Below are 20,623 nucleotides of genomic sequence, written 5' to 3' on the forward strand. Positions count from 1 at the left end.
AAAATGTTGCAAAATCAACTGGAGAATTACAGCACCATCTTGCAAGCTGTTCACATGTCAATCATATTGTTGAACTTTATATGCATTGTTATCAAACTGGGTTTATATAAAAACAAGTTTCATTCCTTCAGTTCTGGCTATCACACTATAGTTAGTTCAAAATGCATTCCCATAGGAAATGCAGAATGTGACCTTGGAGGAGCCGTGTCACAGGCAGACAGGGCAACTGGGAGAGGGTTAGTTCAGCTGTGGCCTGGGTTCTCTGGTCAGGAATTATGACAGTTCCAAAGATGAATTAAAAGTACTTGGTTCACAAAAGCTTTTAGCATAAATCATGCTTCACTATTTAATAAAAGGTAGCAGGAGGAATAGGCCTTGACTGGTGAAGAAAATTAATCGAATCACTGGCAAATTCCATCATGTCTTATGTTGACACTGACGACCCTGAACAAATTTCTGGGAGTAATGGACACACACACCCACCCCCAGCTCACCACCTGAGATCTTGGTTATACTAGTAAGCAACCAGATTTAGTTGCCAAAAAACTTAACTTTTTGGTTTGAACCAGGTCAATAATTGTGACATCTGAATGGAAGACACGTGCCTGGTGTGTGCGTAAGAAATTCAGTGTCACTTATTATAAACCAGTGGACGACGGCAACACCTCTGAGGTACTTACAAAGGAATGCAAGTCAGGGTAGGGGAAAGAAAAGCAAAACTATTTCTCTCACAATTAAAAAAATGTACACGTAAGAATTCCACAAGAAAAAACTTCCCTTCACTCTATCCCTCCATCTTTAGTATCAACACGTTAAGTGATGTCCTGTGAGGACTACACCTCTGGGCTTGGCTGAGGTGTAAACAAAACAAGGCAAGATTTCAGTCCCATGGTTGATCACAGCTCTCATTACTGAATATTCCGGGTTTTCCTTGGGACTTGCTACGGGGAATGCCAAAGCTCAGTAAGTTCTATAAATCAACCCAAAAGAACGAGTGGTGCACAGAGCCCCCCAGGGCCATTAGTTTCTGTAACCTTGGAAACAGCATGTTTATAGTATCTGTAACATACCTTTTTCATATATCAGAGAAGAAACCAAAGAAATACCTAGAGAATACTTTACCAAAAAAAAAAAAAAACCAAACTCATCTCTTGCGGGCACTTCTACCTCTCAGGGTGTAGAGTCCTCAAAACTCATTCCATCAAATAGTCACTCTGGCAGAGAACGTAAGTTACTAAGAATGATGAAACTTTGAGAGGAAACAAAGACGTAAAATAATTATAAAGGTGCTCATGAAATCTACCACTTGCTCTTAACCCCAGAATTCATTTATGGTAAATTTACATGCACGAAACACAAGGAGCAAAGGCCCTCCTACTGACCTTCCACTTCAGCTAGTGCAACAGGAGGCAGAAGTCCAGAGGCCTGTCTGATGGGGCCCATAAATACAGATGACTTGACTGATAGCAAAACAGGTCCTTAAAAGAAAGGAGCCACTGGACACCTGTCTGATTCATAATTAACAAAACGAAGCAGCTCTCCCAGAATTGAAAGCCCCTACCAAGACCTACAGTCACTGCTCGGACACAACAGGGAAAGATGCCCCTTGCCGTTGCTAAGGGTGACGTATCAGAACTGCAGGCCTGGGAGCTGAGAGCTGGGGGAGGGGGTGCGAGAGCCCATCCAGACCAGCTCGTGCTCTCGGCGGGTGGAAACCTCCAGTCAGGGCTCTTCAACGGCTCCCGGCTGCCGCCTCAGCCCTGGGACACCTAGAGCGCCCAGCATTACCGCCTCTTGAAACAGCAAATCACTCAGATTCCCAGAATCAATCAGAGAAAGTAAAATATCGAGGAGGGAAAAGTGAAACGTTACCAATCAGGGTCCAATCAGAGGAGAACCACCAGGAAGGAATGGTGTGGAAGAAGGAAGTTGTCAAATGAGACTTACCTTAAGCAGTTAATTACGGGAGCTGGTCAGAGTCCTGGCTCACTGTTTCTTCTTCACTGCTGGGCAGGTGGTTGGGAAAGCGGCTGGGGGGGCAGTGGGGGATGGGGGACGGGTGGGCGGTGGGGGAGAGCCAGGACACCTGAAGCAACAAGCTGGAACCGGCATCTGCGTCCCACCAGAACGCACGGTGCCTCCGCCCTTTAAGCCCTCATCCTCTCTGCTGCAGATGACCTGGAGGAGAAGCCAGTGCTCACACCCGGCCTGGGATGTGGAAACGCTGAAGGCACAGTTCTGTGGAGCTGGAGGAGCTGCTGGCTTGGCTGCTGCCCACAAACCAAAGGCCCAACAGATCCATGAAAGCACACGAGATGCAACAGGGCCTGACCTACGGTGGCCTCCATCAAGTATGCATGGATATTGCCTTACTTCCACTAAAATCTCATGCAAAATTCTCTGTGGCCAACTCTCACCAAAAAGGAACAGGGAAAGGAATTCTGGGAAATGTACTTCAGCCTAGCCAAAGCTGACAACACTGTAAAACCACCATACACCATAAATACATTAACTAGAATTATTTCAAAACCTATCAAAATTTGCCTATTGTTCACGTCTCTGCTTCTACCCAATAGCAAGTAGCCTCTCCACTTAGGACCCACATCGAACACCACATTTTGTCTAACTTCTTTATAAGAAGGAAAAGAACTGGAGGGAGAGCTGGCTGGCGGAGAACTTCTGCGGACAATGCTTGGTCACCTTTCTGCCACGTCAAGACCATCCGCTGCGACAACACAGTGAGAAAGCCCTGTCCTCGTCGGCTTAGTCTGTGTGTCACTTTGTTACGTGCTTTTATTTGTAAATCCTATTAAGTGCACTGAGGGTAATGGAACCTGGTCCCAGAGCTGTTTTTATAGCTCTGGAGACAACCAGCCCTTCCTTCTTTGAAAGCTACAAGCAAGTCTGTGTTCAAAGCTGGGTTCTGTCTGCTCCAGGAATTCAAAAAAAGACAATCACAGTGAGGGCTTAAAAATGCCTCCTTCTGTCAGTCGAGGTGAAGAGAATATGAGAATGCCTTGTAATTTCTTTTTCAACTCTTCTGCCAGTTTGAAGTGAAAAACATGAAATTAGGAAGAAATAGTAATTGGAGAAGGCGGGGACCTAGTCCAGCCATATCAGATATTAAAATGTAGTATGAAATTATAATATTAAACAGTGTTTAAAAATGAACAAAAAACAGCATGAAACAGTATGGAGAGAAAGATCAGAACACAGTCCAGAACCAGATCTGCAATTATGTGGAAATTTAATACATGAAAGAGGACTGCACAGAGGAGGGGGGAAGATGCATTATTCAGTAAATGCTGCTGCCTTCCCCTCCGTGACATTTCCTAGCATAACCTTAGCTATTTAACAGGTTTCTAAAGTGACAGAACATCTTCCTTGATTTGTACTCCCTAATGAATTGCTCTAGAATCCTACCGTCAAAGGTATTATAAAGACGAGCTTCTTTCACCAGTGGGCCACATCAGACTTTTAAGGGGCCTTAGAAAATCACAGAAGCTGTTGATCATTTTGCCTATGTCTGAATATTAAAAAATTATTTTTCCATTAAGCTTAGAATTTCACATTTCTGCCGTCATCCAGCTGGTTTTATGTCCTACGTTTCATTCTGAGTTCTGAGAACTTTACAAGACATTGTCTGATTAAAACCTGTGATTAGAATCAGATAAAGTTGACCTGAGAGATGCTAAATTAAGTGGGATACCTCGCAGGTTTGGAGAATAAACGGGGGGGCCCCCCGTGGAGACCAGCATGATGTCCTGGCCCCAGTGACCTCCCTTTCTCCCCAGCTCCTGGTCTCGGTTTGCCGGCCACCCATTTCCTTGCAGTCTTTTCTTCCATCAGAACCTTTAGGATGCACACAGCACTGCACTGCGACTTCTGTGGTCACTCAAAGTGCTTTGTTTCCTAAACCCCCATAGAAATTCAGCAGCACTTTCAGTTTTTCCTCTTCAGAAAAGAAGGGCAGGGACCACACACAGCCCTTCAGTACCCCGGCACCACGGCTGGCACGTCACGGGGGCTCCGTGAACACCTGCGGGTGCCCGTGCTCTGCTCTGCTGAGGGCGCCTGACTGCACCAAGAGTTTGTGAAGCTAGTAAAGCAAATGCTGAGACCTGCCCGCAAAAACTGGAGTCCTGCCAGTGCTGATGGAGCAAGAGGAAACCGAACCTCTGTCTGCATCAAGGAAACCAGTTATCAGTGGGAGACGAACCCCACGAGGGTGTGGAAAGGGAGCCTTCAGTTTCCGATGACGACACAGGAGGGACACCCTAAGCTGACATGGAACAATGCCAGTGTCTCGCCAGGGCAGGGGGTGCCCCAGAGAGGACCTGATGCGATGGAGACACAACACACGGACCTGGGTTACACTTGTTCTTTATGTTTCTAGCCCACAACCCAGACAGCCTACTGAGAAAAACACCACGACGGCATCAAGGACACAGAGCTTCTTAAAATATCTCTCCCTTTCTCTTCTTTTCAATCCACAAGCTAGACTAGATAATATACAGTGTCAATTAAAAAAAAAAAACCTAAACAAAATAAAAATACTTCCCAAGGCAGAGTTCTGTACAGAATTCCCAATAGTTCAAACCTTCCAACTCCGGTGAGCACTGAGCGTGGGTTTGGCTGGTTGGCTCTGCAGAGGGGAAGAAAGCGGTGTCCAGGGCAGCAGGGCTGCGTCCCGCCCCCTCGGGGAGCACCAGCAATCCAACGGCCTCGGTCACCTCCTGGGACTTTGGTCCCAGCATCCCGGGGCCCTGGCGGCGGCGGCCCGAGCGCACGCGCGCTACAGCCGGAGCTCGCGGTCGGGCTTCATGCTGAAGGGCTCCAGGCGCTCCGCCTCGGGCAGCAAGCTGTTGAGCCGCTCCAGCAGCGGCACCGTCTGGTCGATGCCCATCTGGATGCGGCGCAGGATGGCTGACATCTCGTTGACCTTCTGGATCTGCTCCGCGTACTTGGCGTATCTTTTCTGGCGCTCTTGCATGAAGCTAAAGAGAGTTTCTACAGACAGATCCATCTGCAGAAGGGAAGGAAGCGAGACACAGGCAATCCAGTTGAAACAGGTCCTCTCGCCAGGATGGGGGATGAGCACAGGCCACGTGGGGGCCACGAGCTTTCCCGGAAGCACCGGGGATGAAAACCTCCTCCAACACAGCTTCACCAAGTGCTGCCCCAGAACCAGCCGCGAGGGAGACTAAAAGGATGTCAGCCCTGTGTGTTGGGAGCATGAGACACTTACTGCCTGTTGAGACCCTGGGATTCCTAGCTCTCCCTCTACAGGAATGAATCCTGTGCTCAGAAATCAGACAGGCTCAGCCACTGAGTTGCTCAGACTTACACTTTCTGTCTCAGGATTTTCATCTGCAAGACTCAGGGACTGACTCCAGGCTTGCAGGGTTGTTGTGAGGACGCCGTGGGGTAACCATGCTAACATACGCCAGCTCGGGACTCAGATGGGCGCCGCTTCATCCCTCCCTCCTCCCCGTGGCTGCAGTCACTCCTCGGAAGCTGCATGGAGGGGGCGGCGCTCCCTGCCAGGACCACAGATGTCAATCAAGTCAGTTCTGTACCATTCAAGGCAAACTGTGAGGACCGCTTCATAAATCCTCCCTGCAGTTAAATAAACCTGAGGCAACATCTTCCTTTTCCCGTATTTCTTAACTGAGAGAGTGTACCATTACTGGCACATGAATTTTAGTTGGGACATGGTAGGGTGTTAAAGAATATGAAATCACATGACACAAAAGTTACCGCCTTTTAAGTCTCTTCCCATTCTTTCTGAATGCTGCAGGGAAAGTCTCAATTTGGTGCAGACTTTAACACCTGTAATAAAATGCGTAACGTCTATTCCTCACATTTTGAACACGTGAGCCCCAGGTACAGACTTATTCTAGCGTATCTGACAGGACTTTAGGCAATGTCAGTATCCAACGCAATTCTGAATCTCATCATTTTGACCATCGGGAACACCGTCCCCTTTCCTATTTCTATTTTGGCACAAAGAGTCTAACAAGAAAGCAAACATACAATACAGTCAACAATTTGCTGAAAAATATCGTGTGCCACGCATCACGCCAGGCCCCAGGGATACAGACACAGAGAACCCAAACTCCGCCCCCACACGGCTTACTGTGTACACTGACAGGACTTCCTGTTAATGTGACTTTACTCTTCCAGGAAACTGAGGCCCAGGAGGTATGTTGCAAATAACTTTGTTTCAGGAACTTCCAGAAAAATCATTTAAATGAAGAACTATTAGAGTTTCCAACAGACAGAGAATGACTGTTTATTCCTCACAACTCTTGCCTCAAAATCCTGGCCTTGCTGTGACCGCGTGACTAAGTACACACACAAGTCTCTCACGGCAGCTTCTGGGCTGCTTCCTTACAAGTTAGCTGGCATGTCCCCCTCCTCCCCCCGCCCCTTCCCTCCCTCCGCTGAGGCTGAAATGCAGGTGCAGCCCCCTCAGACCATGAGGATTAATTACTAAGGTCACAATCTTTGGGTTGGCAGAGCAGTGAACAAGAAGTCTGGGGCCATGAGGACTTTTCCAGGGGAGAGTCATACCAGGCCTGGGAGAGAAGAGGAAGCGTCCATCCTGTGTAAGCCAGTGTAATTGAGGGGCTCTGTAACACCAGCTGGATTTGATCTTACACTGACAGAATGGATGTGATAAAGTCCCTGCCTTCAAGGAACTTACTGTTTACCCTTAATCTCATACTTCAAGCTTTGCCTCGTATATTCATATACTGACTCTGGTGGCAGCACATTTCAAAGGGCAGGGGAAAAGGGAGGTGAGATTATTTATAGGCGTAAGCGCACGCTTTACTAAGACATTAGACATCTGTAGAATGGGCTCAAACTCATTCCAAATACCTAATGTGGATTTGCCCACCTGGTTGGTCCACTACCAGCAACAGATCCAAAATATGAGCAAACCAAATCCAGTAATATACAAGAAAGATAATATGTCATTACCAAATGAAATTTATCTCAAGGATGCAAGCTTTGTCAGCATCTGGAAATCAACATAATTTGTCATTTCAGTATAATAAAGGTTAAAAATCATATAATCATTTCAAAAGATGCAAAAAAAGGATTCAACAAATTCAGTTATGAAAAATCTCAGCAAATTAGGGACAGAAGGAAACTTCCTCAATCTGACAAAGGGCATCTATGAAAAACCAACAGGTAACATCAGAGTAAGTGGTAAAAGACACTTTTCTCCCTAAGATCAGGAACAAGGCAAAGATGCCCACTCTTACCACTTCTATTCAACGTTGTACTACAGGTCCTAGCCAGTGCAACAAGTCAGCCAAAGGAAATAAAAGGCTTAGGAAACAGAAAGGAATAAATAAAAGGGTCTTAATCTGCAGATGATACGACAGTGTATCTAGAAAATCTTAGCGACTCCTAGAATCAAAAACTAATAAGTGAATTTAGCAAGGTTACAAGACACACAGTCAATATTCAGAAATCAACTGTATTTCTATATACTTGCAATGAACAACTGGATAATGGAATAAAAAATATAAAAGTTACAACTGTATCAATATAAAAAACTCAGCAAAAATGTCAACAACATATGTATAAGGCTTGAACACTGATATTACAAAACTGCTGTGAAAAACTAAAGGGGATCTCAAAAAAATGGAGAATTATACCATGTTCGTGGATTAGAAGATTCAGTATCATTAAGATGTCAGTTCTTGCCAAATTCATTTATAGATTCATTTGCAATCTAAATCAAAACTCTAGAAGGCTTTTTTTGGATAAGGATTTGATAAACTGATTCTAAGGAAACAGAATGGTCAAAGAATTCTAAAAAAGAACAAAGTTTGAAGACTTACAGTACTTGATTTCAAGACTTAATATAAAGCTACAGTAATCAAGATAGTTGATAGTGGTACTGGCATAGAGACAGACATATATAGATCAATGAAATTGAACAGAGTGTAGAAATAGATCCTAACATATGTGGCCAATTTTTTTTTTTTTACGAAGTTTCCAAGGTAATTCATGAGGAAAAGAAAGGTTTTCAGCTATTTGTGCTAGAACAACTAGATATCTATACAGGAGGAAAAAACCCCTGGACTCCTACACCTCACCTCATACACAAAAGTTAGCATGAAATGGATCACAGATCTAAACATAGAAGACAAAACTATAAAACTTTTAGAAGAAAATATTGGAGAAAAACCTGTGCTACCTTAGGGATAGACAATGATTTCTTAGATGGGTCCAAAAACCACTAACCATAAAACAAAAAATGGTTAAACTGGTCTTTATCAAAATTTAAAATTTCTCTTTGAAAGACATCATTAAATTGATAAGGCAAGCCACAGACTAAGAGAAGATATTCTATATATACATATATCTGATAAGAGAGACAGCCGGAATGTATAAGGTACTCTTACAATTCAGTATTAGGAAAAAATCCAAATCTGGGATCTTTTCAGGAGAACTGACCTGGGCCTCTGCCTCATTAAAATTAAATGAATTTCTAAAGAAAATCTGACTTTAAGATCTTTAAAAGGAGAATTAAGATCCTTTCCAGGAAAGTGAACCTCCAACTGATCAGCTGAATATCAACTGAATTTATTAAAAAGAAAAGCTGGGGAGAGAGGATCAGTGAGGAGCCCCTAGAAATAGGCTAGGAGCCCAGGGGAAAGCCTTGCAGGAGATCAGCTAGGGAATGTGAGGCTGTGGCAAAAACTCTGCCGGGTCAACTCTGTTTTCTGGCTTCTGACCCTCCTCCAGGTTGTCACTCCCACAGAGGATATGGGAGCTCTCAGTGGGAATCTTCTCCGGGATGCCCCTCTCTTGCACAACGGACAAACAATGGGCAGATGTTTTCATTAATGACACCAACTACCACGCACTGGACATTCTCAAGTGGCACTGTTTCTGGAGGCAAGAGCCTGCGACGACAGCTTGTAAGAGTACATACACTCTTGCTGTCTGTTCTCTTACCACACCGCTGATCTCTAAATCGGACAAGAGGAGAAATCAGTCTGTGGCAAATCTCAGTCCACGTGGTCTACCAAAAGCAAAGACCGAAATCCATACTAACGGGACTGTTTCTTTTAGTTACTGACATCCATCTTACCAGGATGACTGGGAAGGTGGAACACTGTATGTAATAGTTAATAATTCCCTAGTTATTTAAGTTAATGTAATAAAGTAATGTATAACAGTTACAACTACAATCCATTGAGTATTAATTGTCTGGCACTGTACTATGTACTATACATACATGATCAATTTCTCACAACAGTCCTACAGGGAACATACCATTCTCCCCCTAGAGCTACAGATCAGGGAGTCAGAGATCAGAAAACGTGTCCATGGTCACTCAGCCAGTAGCAGCAGTGAAGGCAGAATTCAAACTCATGCTTTTATGCCTCATCCCTGCCTATTTTTCCTACACAGCTAATTAATTCAGATCTCAATTCATTTCAATTAAATACCTACCAGGTTGAGCCATGTGTTCAGTACCTTTTTGAAATCCTTGACAGATAAGTTAAAATGGCCATTTTTAGAGTTTTCCAGTAGGGTGAGAGAACATTTCTGTTTCTAATTTAACCACCACCATTTCTTTTTTTTTAAATAACAAAAAGAGCAAGTTGCCAGACATAACATGAACCACAAAACAAAAGCTAAGAGGAGACCAAAGGGAATAAACTATTTGTTAGCAGATAAACTTGAATGACATTTTCACTGGCAAAGTCTGTTTGTACACTTTGTACTCTGACATTTCACTTGTATAAGCATTTCACAATCCTTGACTTCACAGAGGGGGCTTAGAACAGGGGATTTCAGCGCAGCAAGGGTCCTCAGAGGTCCTTCAGTCCCACTCCCTCACTTTCCAGTGGCAGGCCACACCAGAGTGGCTCGGCACTTCACCTCGGTCCACACAGCAGGTACTGTCAGATGTCAGAGCAGGATTGGACTCCAGATCTTCTGACTCCAAGGGCCACCACACTGCTGTCAGCTGTCCCGGCAAGGAGAGACAGCCGGTGACGCTTCCTTTTCCACAGCTACCTCTACCTTGTCAAACGAATTATAACTGTGTCAAAACCATGATCTTAAAACACAGTTCCTCAAGACACCATTTCTGGCCATAAGGAAAACACGAGTCTATCACGAACTGATGTCAAAATCAAATGGCAAAGTCGAGTCAAACAAATGTCTCTGTGCCCGCTGGGACTAGGAACCTGCTCAGGTGGGCCTAGACCTGCAGCTGAAACTGCGCCGTTTCTGGGTCCTTCTGGAATTACGTCAGCCTTCTCCAGCTCCCCATTAGTCTGCCACATCCTGTTGCGCAGGGGACCCACAACAGACAGACTGACGCCAGGGTTCTCATTAATTACACCACAGGCTGAATGGCATGGATTACCACATAATGGACATTCTAAAGTGACCCTGTTTCCTTTGTTCAAACAATGTATCTAAGTGTCTCAGCAAAGGAACAAATTCTAGTTGGGTCTTCAAGAGAATGAAGAGATACCAGGATCTCAGGAATTTGCATTGCATCACTTTGTCCCAGTAATTAATTATTTTATGGCGTGTCTAGCTTCCCCACATGCATTCTTACTCTTAGAGGCCTTATGTCTGGGCAGGAAGGGAGAAAAGCCATCTCAAAACCTTTAAGCGGTTCCCAAAACTAAATACATTAAAGTCAGGCAGATTCCCACCTCCCCATCCCAAAGCGCTAGAAAGGGACACTGAGAGGCAGCAAAACAGGAAAAGAAAGAGACGGGGTAACAATCAAAGCTCAAGGGCAGGAATCCCACCTCTCTCCCCGCGAGACTTCCCCTGGACTCCATGAAAGCTACCAGTTCAGGGCACACAGACACCCGAGGTCTTCTGTCTCCCTGAGAAGTCCCTGCGGCCCTCCCCAGTCCGGGGTCCGGCCTCCCTGCCTGTGCTGCTCTCTGTCCGCCTTCCTGGCTACCACCGTCCTCTGAGATATTGGTTAAAACCCCTTTCTCAAAAAAGTGATCAATTGGGAATGTGGAAAAGTCAGCCTCAAAGTAGGCAGATTCTGGCATTTTCAAGGTGTAAACGTGGGGTCTTCAGGGTTAGTCCTAAGTGCGGCTGCATCCTCTAAGGATCGCGTTTGAAATATAAAAGTGTCCTGTGACACCGTGAAGGGAGCATCGTAAAGGAGCATGGGGGCAGGACTGTGGGGGGTGAAGTGACCATCAGGTACGAACAAGAGGGGCTGGAGAAAGAAACAGGGGAAGGGCTCTGGGGTCTCAAGGGTGGGTCTGAGAGCTGGATCTAAGCCTCCGCTCCACCGCCCAACAACCGTGTGACCTCGAGGCCTCCTTGCAGGCCTCTGAACCGTGGTTTCTGCATCTGTCTGAAGTAGATGATAATATCTGCAAGATGCCTATGCAAGACCGGGCACATGGCTAACAAATAAAAAATGACAGCTGTCTTGTTAATTATTAGTTATTACTTATTAGCCATCACAACTCCTACTGCGGGAGAGCAGAGCTGAAGGAGAGGTGCTGGTGGATGGAGGAGGGGACAGGGACGAAAATCTGGGAGCAACATCAATAACCTGGACCCCCCTTCCCAAGGTCCAGGGTTAAAGGGGAATAAAAGTCAGTTTGTAGGACCTAGTGACACATTCAAAACCTAAGCTAAGGTAACTAAACAATATTAAACTGGGTTCATTATGTGCTCTGTAATTCACTCATTTACACACCCAAATTAGCCATGAATATAACCCCTTTTCCGACTCAGAGGAGAGAACAGACTTTGGAGGTGGTGGGGAGGTAAATATTTTACAGTTAAAATGCTCCACCCTATGTTGCAGAAAGAACCAGAGATACCCAGTGTGATGGTGATGATGGTGATGATACCAACATAACCATTTGGTGTATCTCAGGGGACACCAGAGTCTATGCTCCTAACCACAGCCAGGTGAGCTCTCCTGACATGCGAGGGCCTGGTCGAGAGCTGGGAGGCCTGTGTCATTAACCCCTGCAAGACGGCTGAAGTGACAACTCAATTTCGTCACACACATTCACCCAGCAACCATTCCCTGAGCACAGGGGAGAAGGCGGCAGGAGAGCCTCTGACAGGGAAACCAGGAGTGCTCTGGTGTAGGCTGGGGGCATATGCGGCTGGGGATGGCGCTCATCAGGCAGAGATGGGAGCGGACTGCAGCAGGAGGAAGCGCACGGGAGGCATGGAGCAGGAGCAGATGCACCTGAGCAGAGGGAGCGCCTTCACTGTCTAAGGGCACGCAGACCACCACTAGCACTGCTCATGCACAAAGCTAAGGTGGCAGCCAACCTGCAGAGAGAGAGGTCTGAAGTTCGCGGATTTTGCAGAATACAACCATGACTTACAAGATGGAAAAGCAGGTAAGTGGCTACAGAGGGCCCAGGTCTCAGCAAGGGTGAAAGAAAACGGCCGAGGGCCGCCAGGCCACCGGAGGAAGTCATTACAGAATCTACATTGCGGCTGCACCACTAACGCTCACACTTCCACGGCAACATCTCGCCATCACCTCCTTGTTGGCCTTGCTGCCTTTGAAAGAAATGACTTTTACTCCCTATAAGAATCCTTTCACTTACACAGCTCCTTCCATCCCGCAGAGGACTTACACCTTCATGATCCCATTTGCTCTGGGCTGCAGGCTGGCTGTCACCTTAACTTCCCTCTAGTAATGGTTTGGTAAGACCCCAGGCAGTGAGAAGCTCTCTGCTCACGTGCAGAATGAGAACTGGGGAGTAATGCCGGGACAGCAGCTAACCTCTCCCAAGACTGAAGTACAGTCCGGCAACACTGGCAGAAAGAAGTGAACTGTTGCCTCAAGCTCTAGGGACACTTCCTGGAGAAATCCTTTGGGAATCCTTGAGACCTGCAAGAATGAGAGATGTTTTTAAAGGAGTACAGATCATAAGTGTCCTCCCAGGTAACAACAGAGAGAGCAAATGCGTCTCCAGTTCAGAACATCCAGATAAGTGTGAGAGCAACAGACTTGTCAATGAATAGACCCCTGGGTACTGTGACTGTCACTGGTCAAAAAAATTTTTGTTAAATTTTAGGTATGGATGGAATTTTAAGGACGAGTCTCCTGGCTTGCTCTGTACTAGACAGGAGATCTTTATTTTAAAAGGGTGAGGGGTGTGGAGGGATAAACTGGGAGCTCGGGATTTGCAGATACACACTACTACATATAGAACAGATGAACAGCCAGGTCCTACTGTGTGCCGCAGGGAACTATAGTCAATACCTTGTAATAGGTATTATAATGAAAAAGAATATGAAAAGGAATATATATATATGTATAAGTGAATCACTATGCTGTACACCAGAAACTAACACAACATTGTAAACTGACTATACTTACATAAAAAAAAATTTTTAAGTTCCTAGTTCTAGTAAAGGCCTTTCTGGCCTACCCTGCCCAAAATTTCCACCTCACTAACATTTCACATCCCTTTTGTTGCTTTATATTTTTATTCTTAGCATTGGTTTTACATGCTATATATTTTACTTTTTCCACCTTGTTTATTGTCTCTCTGTTTCCCCAGTGGAAGGTAAGGCCTATGAGGAAGAGATTCTGTCTGTTTTGAGCAGTGATGTATCCTTAACACCCAGGGCAGAGCCTGGCTTGGAGCTGAATGAGCTCATAAATGAAGTGGACACGTAAAGGCACATGCATACAATGTTGTGAAAGGCGTATTTCTTATCTCACTGAGTCCAAAAGCTGCAGCCAGGGAGACAGAACCCTAATAAGGTTCGTACACTATGAGAAAAAAGATCAGAATTATGCCAAGTTGGGAAAAAAATGTATGTTCAAGATAGAGATTTATAAAATACAGGAAAACAGAATGAACTAGGCTAAAAACAAACACCACTGGCCATCTCATCACTAAAGGGCAACCACAGCTGTCAGGTTTCCTTCTTTTTAAAAAGATATTTAACATAGTTGAAGTCATACTGACTATATAATGTCACGTACTGGGTTTTTCACTTAATGTTAAAAGCTTAAAAGTGTTTGCTTAATATCACTTGGCTTTCATTGACGGGAGGACCTAATGAAGTGAAATTTACCATGGAACCTTGTGCCAACCCTTGTGAATCTCAAAGTTGGGCTCAAGATGCATTTTAGGAACATAAGTTCAAAGATGACACAGATGTTCAAAATGTAGATCAAAATTTAGTACCATCCAGGGCACACACACGGACTACACTGCCCAGCCTCCTTTGGAGTTAGCTGTGGCCATGTGACTGAGTTCTAGCCAAAGCGGTGTGCAACACTTACAGGTCTGGACCAGGGAACCTCCCACCTGTGCTGTTCCACTCTTTCCCTTTCTGCCAACTGGATCCTATCAGCAACATGGTCTTTGGATCTGGCGGGGCCCCAAAACGGGAGGAGCCTGAATCCCTGAACTCAGTGGAGGAGTCACCTGCTAACCAGAAACATCCACCTTGAACATGAGCAAGAAATAAACTTCTGTTGCATTTGAGCCATTACACATTTTTAAGTCTATTTATAGCTGCCATCTAGCCTACCCTACCTAATAGAAGTCTCATAAGCTTTATTTTCTCTAATAGAATAAGAAAGCTTATCCATCAGTATAAACAAGATATTGACATAACTGAAGAATATATTGTTATTCACTGAACAAGCATTTATTAAATGTCTACGATGTGTCAGACACATGCTAAGCACTGCAGCAACATTCAAATGTGCTGACATTCCCGGTTTTTCTTCACTGAAAGAGACACAGGACAGGAATATCTTTTCTCAGCCCTACTTTCAGCTCTGTAACCCATGTGCCCTTATTACTGCTGACCCTCTGGCTTACAGACCGCAGTTCCTCCGGCTTTCCTCACAAGAGGGGTGGCTGGAGGGGCCTCTGACGTAGTCCACCCCAGCAGACTTGGAAATGAGCTGGGGGAGGGAGTGGGACAGGTCTCCAGTACCTGGCACCTGCGGCCAGCACCGGGAGCACTGGCAGCGCCAGCTGTCCAGGGGCACGTCTAGGGCAGCGCACTGCAGGGAAACGGGGCGGCTGCTCCCAAAGGCCAATGTGTCAGTATCGAGAGCCCGGATGGAGGTAAATCTCAAGGCAGATGAATAATTGAGTTTTGCTCATGCTTCGCCAAAAAATCACAAGCCTACATTTCCCACAGGCAAGTAATAAACTCGATCAGGCCCCCTTCCAGGATTTCTGCCTTTTGGCTGCCAGTGCTGGTGAAAAGGAAGTGTGGGGCCAGGCCCGAGGAAGTACTGCATGGCGTACCTTACAGCCAGACAGCCCAGAATAAGCCCAATCCCCCATCTGTACTTCCTGCCACTCAAGGGACCAGTCGTATTTCTTATAGAAAAGAAAGACTGCAGAAAGGACAAGAAGGGGGAACAAACTCTAATTACGTTCTCAGGGCTCAACCTCAAATTCACACCAAAGTAACTTGTAAGATAGAAAGGAAACACAAAACGTTCCTGAAATGCTTTGCCCTCGGTATTGTGGCAAAAAGCAGCCCAACATCTCAGTTGCTCTGGTCAATATTTGTAGTTTTAAACAAATGCTCCCAACCCGTTTTATAATTTGAGGTCAAGCCAGCAGTGACCAACGCCAGGGCATGTTTAAAAGCAGCATCAGGAATCTAACAACGTTGTCATTTAAAGGAGATTCAGTTCAAGGCGGCAGACAAAGGGTAACAGCCTCACCTGGCCAACGGTTCACAAGAACCCAGCTTCTCACTGAAGAGTCTCAGAACAAACGCTAATGTGGGCTCAGACGCTGGTTCTCTGTGCAAACTGTGGGAAGCCCGTTTAACCTTGGTCAGCCTCTCCCACAGCCCCGTCGGAGGAAACATGGTCCAGGCAGTCAGGTCAAATACTTAGAAAATGGCTCCAGCTGGGTCTTAAACATTACAGTATTGTCGCCTGAAAGAGATCCCTGTCCAGCTCTGTGTGCAGGCCCATGGACAGTCACTTGCTCCTTCCAACACTAGTTGACAGCCTACTGCATGAAGAAGGATAAAAACACAATGATACGATCCCACGGAAGGAGAACGTAAGCAGCATGGTAAAGCAGGAACGAGGACGAGCAGTCAGGATTCACCGTCTATCACCTTAGTCATTAACATGGAGAAAACCCGTGGGCAAATCCCAAATAAACTCAGGGGCCCTTGGTTTATTTGTGCAATGAAAGGGCTGAATCAGAGAAACCTGGGGGTCTCTTTACAGTCCCACATTTCATGTAGCTTTGCAGGGACTGCAACTCTTCTGTGTCCATCTGAACCACCCTTCAAAGCTTCGTACAGGTTTATGCTAAAACAGCACACTCACTTATCAACACGTCTAATAATGAAACAGAGAGAGGCTACCAGAATCACCCACGGATTTGGTCTCAAGGCCTTTAAGGGAGCACCTCGAAACTGTAACAAAATTAACCTAGTGGCTTCATCTTCACTAAGAATGTATTCTAAACCATGAACGTATCTGCCCACTGACAGCAGCCAGAGGCAGCAACATGACCCAAGTTAGCAACAAGAGCCACTCCAAATGTCTCAACTGTGTCTTCCTGGAGCTGTGTATCTGCCACCTGCCTTCCTCCCCACCGCCCCCGGCCCTGGGGAAAGCCCCTGCCTTAGGAGGATGCACGTGATTTTCTCCTTTACCTTCCAGTAATCCCAGTATCAGAGACAGAGGTAACCAAAAACTGAAAGCGTCTGCCTGCCAACTTGAATCCTTAACTAGATGATGAGGTATCATGGAAATCACCGAAGTGGTAAGAGGTGTGAAGCATCCACAGGCCAGAAGCCGAGGACACATCATGTGCCATCTTCACATTTCTCATGACCCAAGTTCCCCAGGTACCAGTGTGCTCTTCATGGAGCAGAATAAACGGTTGCATCAACTGCAAAAATTCCAGCAGGTATTTATCTGTGGCACAGAAGAAATCATACAAGGCTTGCAGAAAAGCAGACTGGGCTAAAAATTATGTCTTGCTTCCATCTGGTTCTTTCTCTTCTTGAGTTGTTGAGAGGAGAGCTTAAAATGAGCCAACATTTAGGCTATTACTGGTATCAAACTTCACACGAGCCAATTCACAGCAATAGGGTCAGGCTTTCCTCTTTTAGTCACTGTTCACATTTAAAACAATAACCAGAGCTGACACCATGGCGTTTACTGTGCGGCAGACAGGGCCCTATACTTTATGTCTAGTAACTCACATAACCCTCCCGAGGACCCTTCTGAGGTGGACTATGATCCTAGAAGAGGAGACTCAGGCTTAGAAGAATTAAGTAACTTGCTCAATGTCACACAACTCATTAGAGGCAGTGCCAGGGTCTGAACTCAGGCAATGAGGCTCTTCACACTCAGAACCACAGATTCTATGCAGAACTGCCCACAAATGTAAGGCCAAGTTTTCCCACACTGGCTGAGCCCTCAGTGACTGCCTGGGCTCACAACTACACCACCACCCAGCGGTCACTCTCAACAAATAACCTCCCCCGTCCTTCAGAGAGAGTACACAGGCTCCCCGCGGGTGACTGATCTGTGCCCGGGGTCCTCTTTTTAAAACCCCGCCTAGATCCTCCCTGTTTTCTCAGGCCAAAACCCCTCTCTGGCTGCCTGGGAGACCTCGCTCTCAGAATCCCCTTTCTATCATTCATCTTCCATCTTCTTCTCTTCCGTCTCTTCCCCCTCAACCCGTAAGCATGTTCAAACTTACCACCTGCCAAAAACCCCCTAACCTTCTCTGATCTTGCTCCACTTTGAATTCTGTAATTTCAGCCGCTGTCTGACTCCCTGACCACAGACGGATTGCTTACTTTCTCTAACAGGCTTCCATTTCTGCGTCTACATAAGGAAGGCACTGGACCAGACGGTCTCTGAGTTCTTTCCAACATCTGTGGTTCTTAATAGAGATTTCTTGGAACAAGTTTAGTTTCTTCCCTGTCCCCTGAAGCCCCAAAGTTAATGTCCTTCTAAGCCTGTCAGCTGTTTCCCCAGCCAGCAATGCTCTCCTCTTTCTGTCCATTCATTTCCCAAATCTTAGTTTTCCTTTAAGACCGAGCTTCCACCTCACCTACTCCAGGGTCTCCCGGTCTTTAACTCTCATGAAACTTTTATTATTAATCACCGTCGAGCAGTCTCCATCAACAGCGCCTTCCTGTCACCTTACTCTTCTGTGTCCCTTTTTTCCCTCACCCAGACTAAGTGCTCAGCAAGCAGGGACCAGGCCACGTTCCTCTGTAACCCTTAGAGGACCTCACGCTAAGGGTCTGCCACCCTCTTACACACAAATTTACACAACATAACTCTTCATTCATGAGCATCATCCCAAGTCAGCAAGAGGAAAGCTTAGTAACTCCTTGATTTTCTCCTCTCGGAATCAGAAACGGTTATAGCCACATTTCCCTTTGATCCAAACCTAAGCGATCACAAGCAATGCAACTTTCTGGGTGTCTGGCCGGTCTGGGTTCTGCCTCCACTAACACATATTCTCCATGCTTAGTAAGTTCACTGACTTTAACACACAGCATTATGTTACTTCCTCACACTTGGAACCAAATTTCCAGGAAACATCTGGAATAATATCAGAGAGCTGGTATTTGATCAAAACGACATCCTCTGCTTTATTCACTTGGAAGTGACTAATTTCAACCCTTAGGTTTGAGCGCAGATGGGTGTGCATGTTTCAGGGGCTTGCCAGCACGCAGGGGCTGACGAGCCCCCAGGGAAGACCCTGAACGGCGCTCACCTCCTCGGCCCTGAGAGAACTGCCGGGACACCGCCCGTACCGTGAATGCTGTTCTCTGCTGGGCGGCGGTCCTGGCTCAAAACTGCCTACTCAGAGTGAATCCCAAGGCTCCTCAAGCAGAATTTTAAACTCAGTTTAATTGTTTTTAACGACTGCTGCACAGCACTGGTTCTCACCCCCGGCCACAGGTGAGACCCTCCTGGAGCACTCTCACAAACACCAGTGCCCGGCTTCCTTCCTTCCCTTCTCACAGCCCTTCAAAGGTTTCTACCTAATTGGTTTAGAGTGATTTTTCTTAAAAGCACCTCAGCTATACTGAATGAATGAAGGCATTATTGCTAAGCGTTTTAGGTATTATAACGCACTGGGGCTGTGTTTTTCAAAAGGAGTCTTTTGTTCGTGGAAAACTGGTGAAATTCAAATACAGTCTCGGTTTAGTTAACAGTATTGTACCAATGTTAATTTCCCGGTTTTGTCATTGTGCTAAAGTTTTCTAAGATGCTCACTGTAGAGGAAGCTGTGGGAGTGGTTACAGGAACTCTCTGAATTATTTTTGTGACTTTTCTCTAAGTCTGAAAGTAACTCAAATTAAAAAGATTTTTTTAAGTCCTTCATTTTAAAAACACATACTTAAATATTTATGAATGAAATGATATGCCTGAGATTAGACCTGAAAAACAGACCAGTTGGGAGGTGGCAGGGAGTTGAGTGGGGGTGTGGCTGAAACAAGAGTGTTCACAAGTTGATGTCTACTAGCCAGGCAATGAGCACTGGAAGGTTCACAGTGTGTGTGTAAAATTTTCCATCATATATATTGGAGGAAAAAATTCCCAGGTGATTCTAATGCATTCGGGGCCAAGAAACACTGCTCGGGAGTCTGGAAGACATGGGATAATGAGGAGCTCTGTCTAGTACTATCAGCTACGAGACACTCTACCCGGCCCTTGACAATGAGCTAGTCACTGCAGCTTTCTGCACCACACGTTATCCTAAACTAGTAGAGGATTTTACAAAAAGAAGACAAGAAGCATTAAAAAGTTGACTTACTCTAAAATCTTCTGAGAGTTACTGTCACAGTTAATTTCTAGCACAGTCCAAATGGTAAGGTCTTACGTCTACAAAAGCATTCCCCTCAGAGTGCTCTAAAAGACACTGCCTCTATAGCATGTTAATAGAAGTTACCTTCTATTCTACTTCTTAATAGAAGTTAAGGGTTTTAAGTTTGAAAAGTGCTGATTTTCTTTACTGCAAGATACCTACGAACTTTTAATAAGGTAATAGGCACTGTGACTTTCCAAGGGTGGTGATGAAATATGCAAAAAGTCTGACCTTCTTTACATGGAGCTAGTTTTATAGAAGTTACTTTGGAAAACAGTACCCTGGACCAGTGGTGCCCAAATCCCAGGTAATGGAGAATGGCAACAGTATCATTTGGTAAGTTTATTAAAATAATGATTCAGAGACCACATCCTAGATCTACGAGGGGAGAGAAGAATTCAGTATTAAACAAAAAAATCCCAATGATTCTAATGCATTGTCATGTTTGGGACTTAGAGCTCTGTAGATCATAATGTTACAAATATCATATCTGAAAGGCTACATCAATGCCAACTGACATAAAAGGTCATATTAAATAGTCTTCCATATAAACGTATTTAATCCATGAGAGAAGCACATAAATACATTTTATGAAAGGTTAAGTATGAAAATACTGGAGGTGTTGGCAAACAAATATATCAATGTAGTTAATGACTACACTGGAATCCCAAGGATGTAGTATGTCTATTACTAACTGATCATTAATTAGCAGTGATTTTCCACCCTTTACTTGTATGTTTCCTCAGGTCCATCTTCTCTTGCCT

At 45.3% G+C, this 20,623-nt stretch overlaps 1 protein-coding gene across 2 annotated transcripts in view; it reads right to left on the reverse strand.

Moving 5' to 3' along the window:
- Positions 1–4,367: 4,367 nt before the first annotated feature.
- The window catches only part of BORCS5 (BLOC-1 related complex subunit 5), a 68,788-nt gene continuing 52,532 nt past the window's right edge, over positions 4,368–20,623 (reverse strand). For both annotated transcript variants that reach the window (XM_015235652.3, XM_006199870.4), the window contains exon 4: positions 4,368–5,026. In XM_015235652.3, the coding sequence (XP_015091138.1) occupies positions 4,796–5,026 (231 nt within the window). In that variant the 3' untranslated portion in view covers positions 4,368–4,795. The remainder of the gene's footprint in view (positions 5,027–20,623) is intronic.

Source organism: Vicugna pacos, chromosome 34, assembly GCF_048564905.1.
Source record: "Vicugna pacos chromosome 34, VicPac4, whole genome shotgun sequence".
In the NCBI taxonomy this organism is placed as follows: domain Eukaryota; kingdom Metazoa; phylum Chordata; class Mammalia; order Artiodactyla; family Camelidae; genus Vicugna; species Vicugna pacos.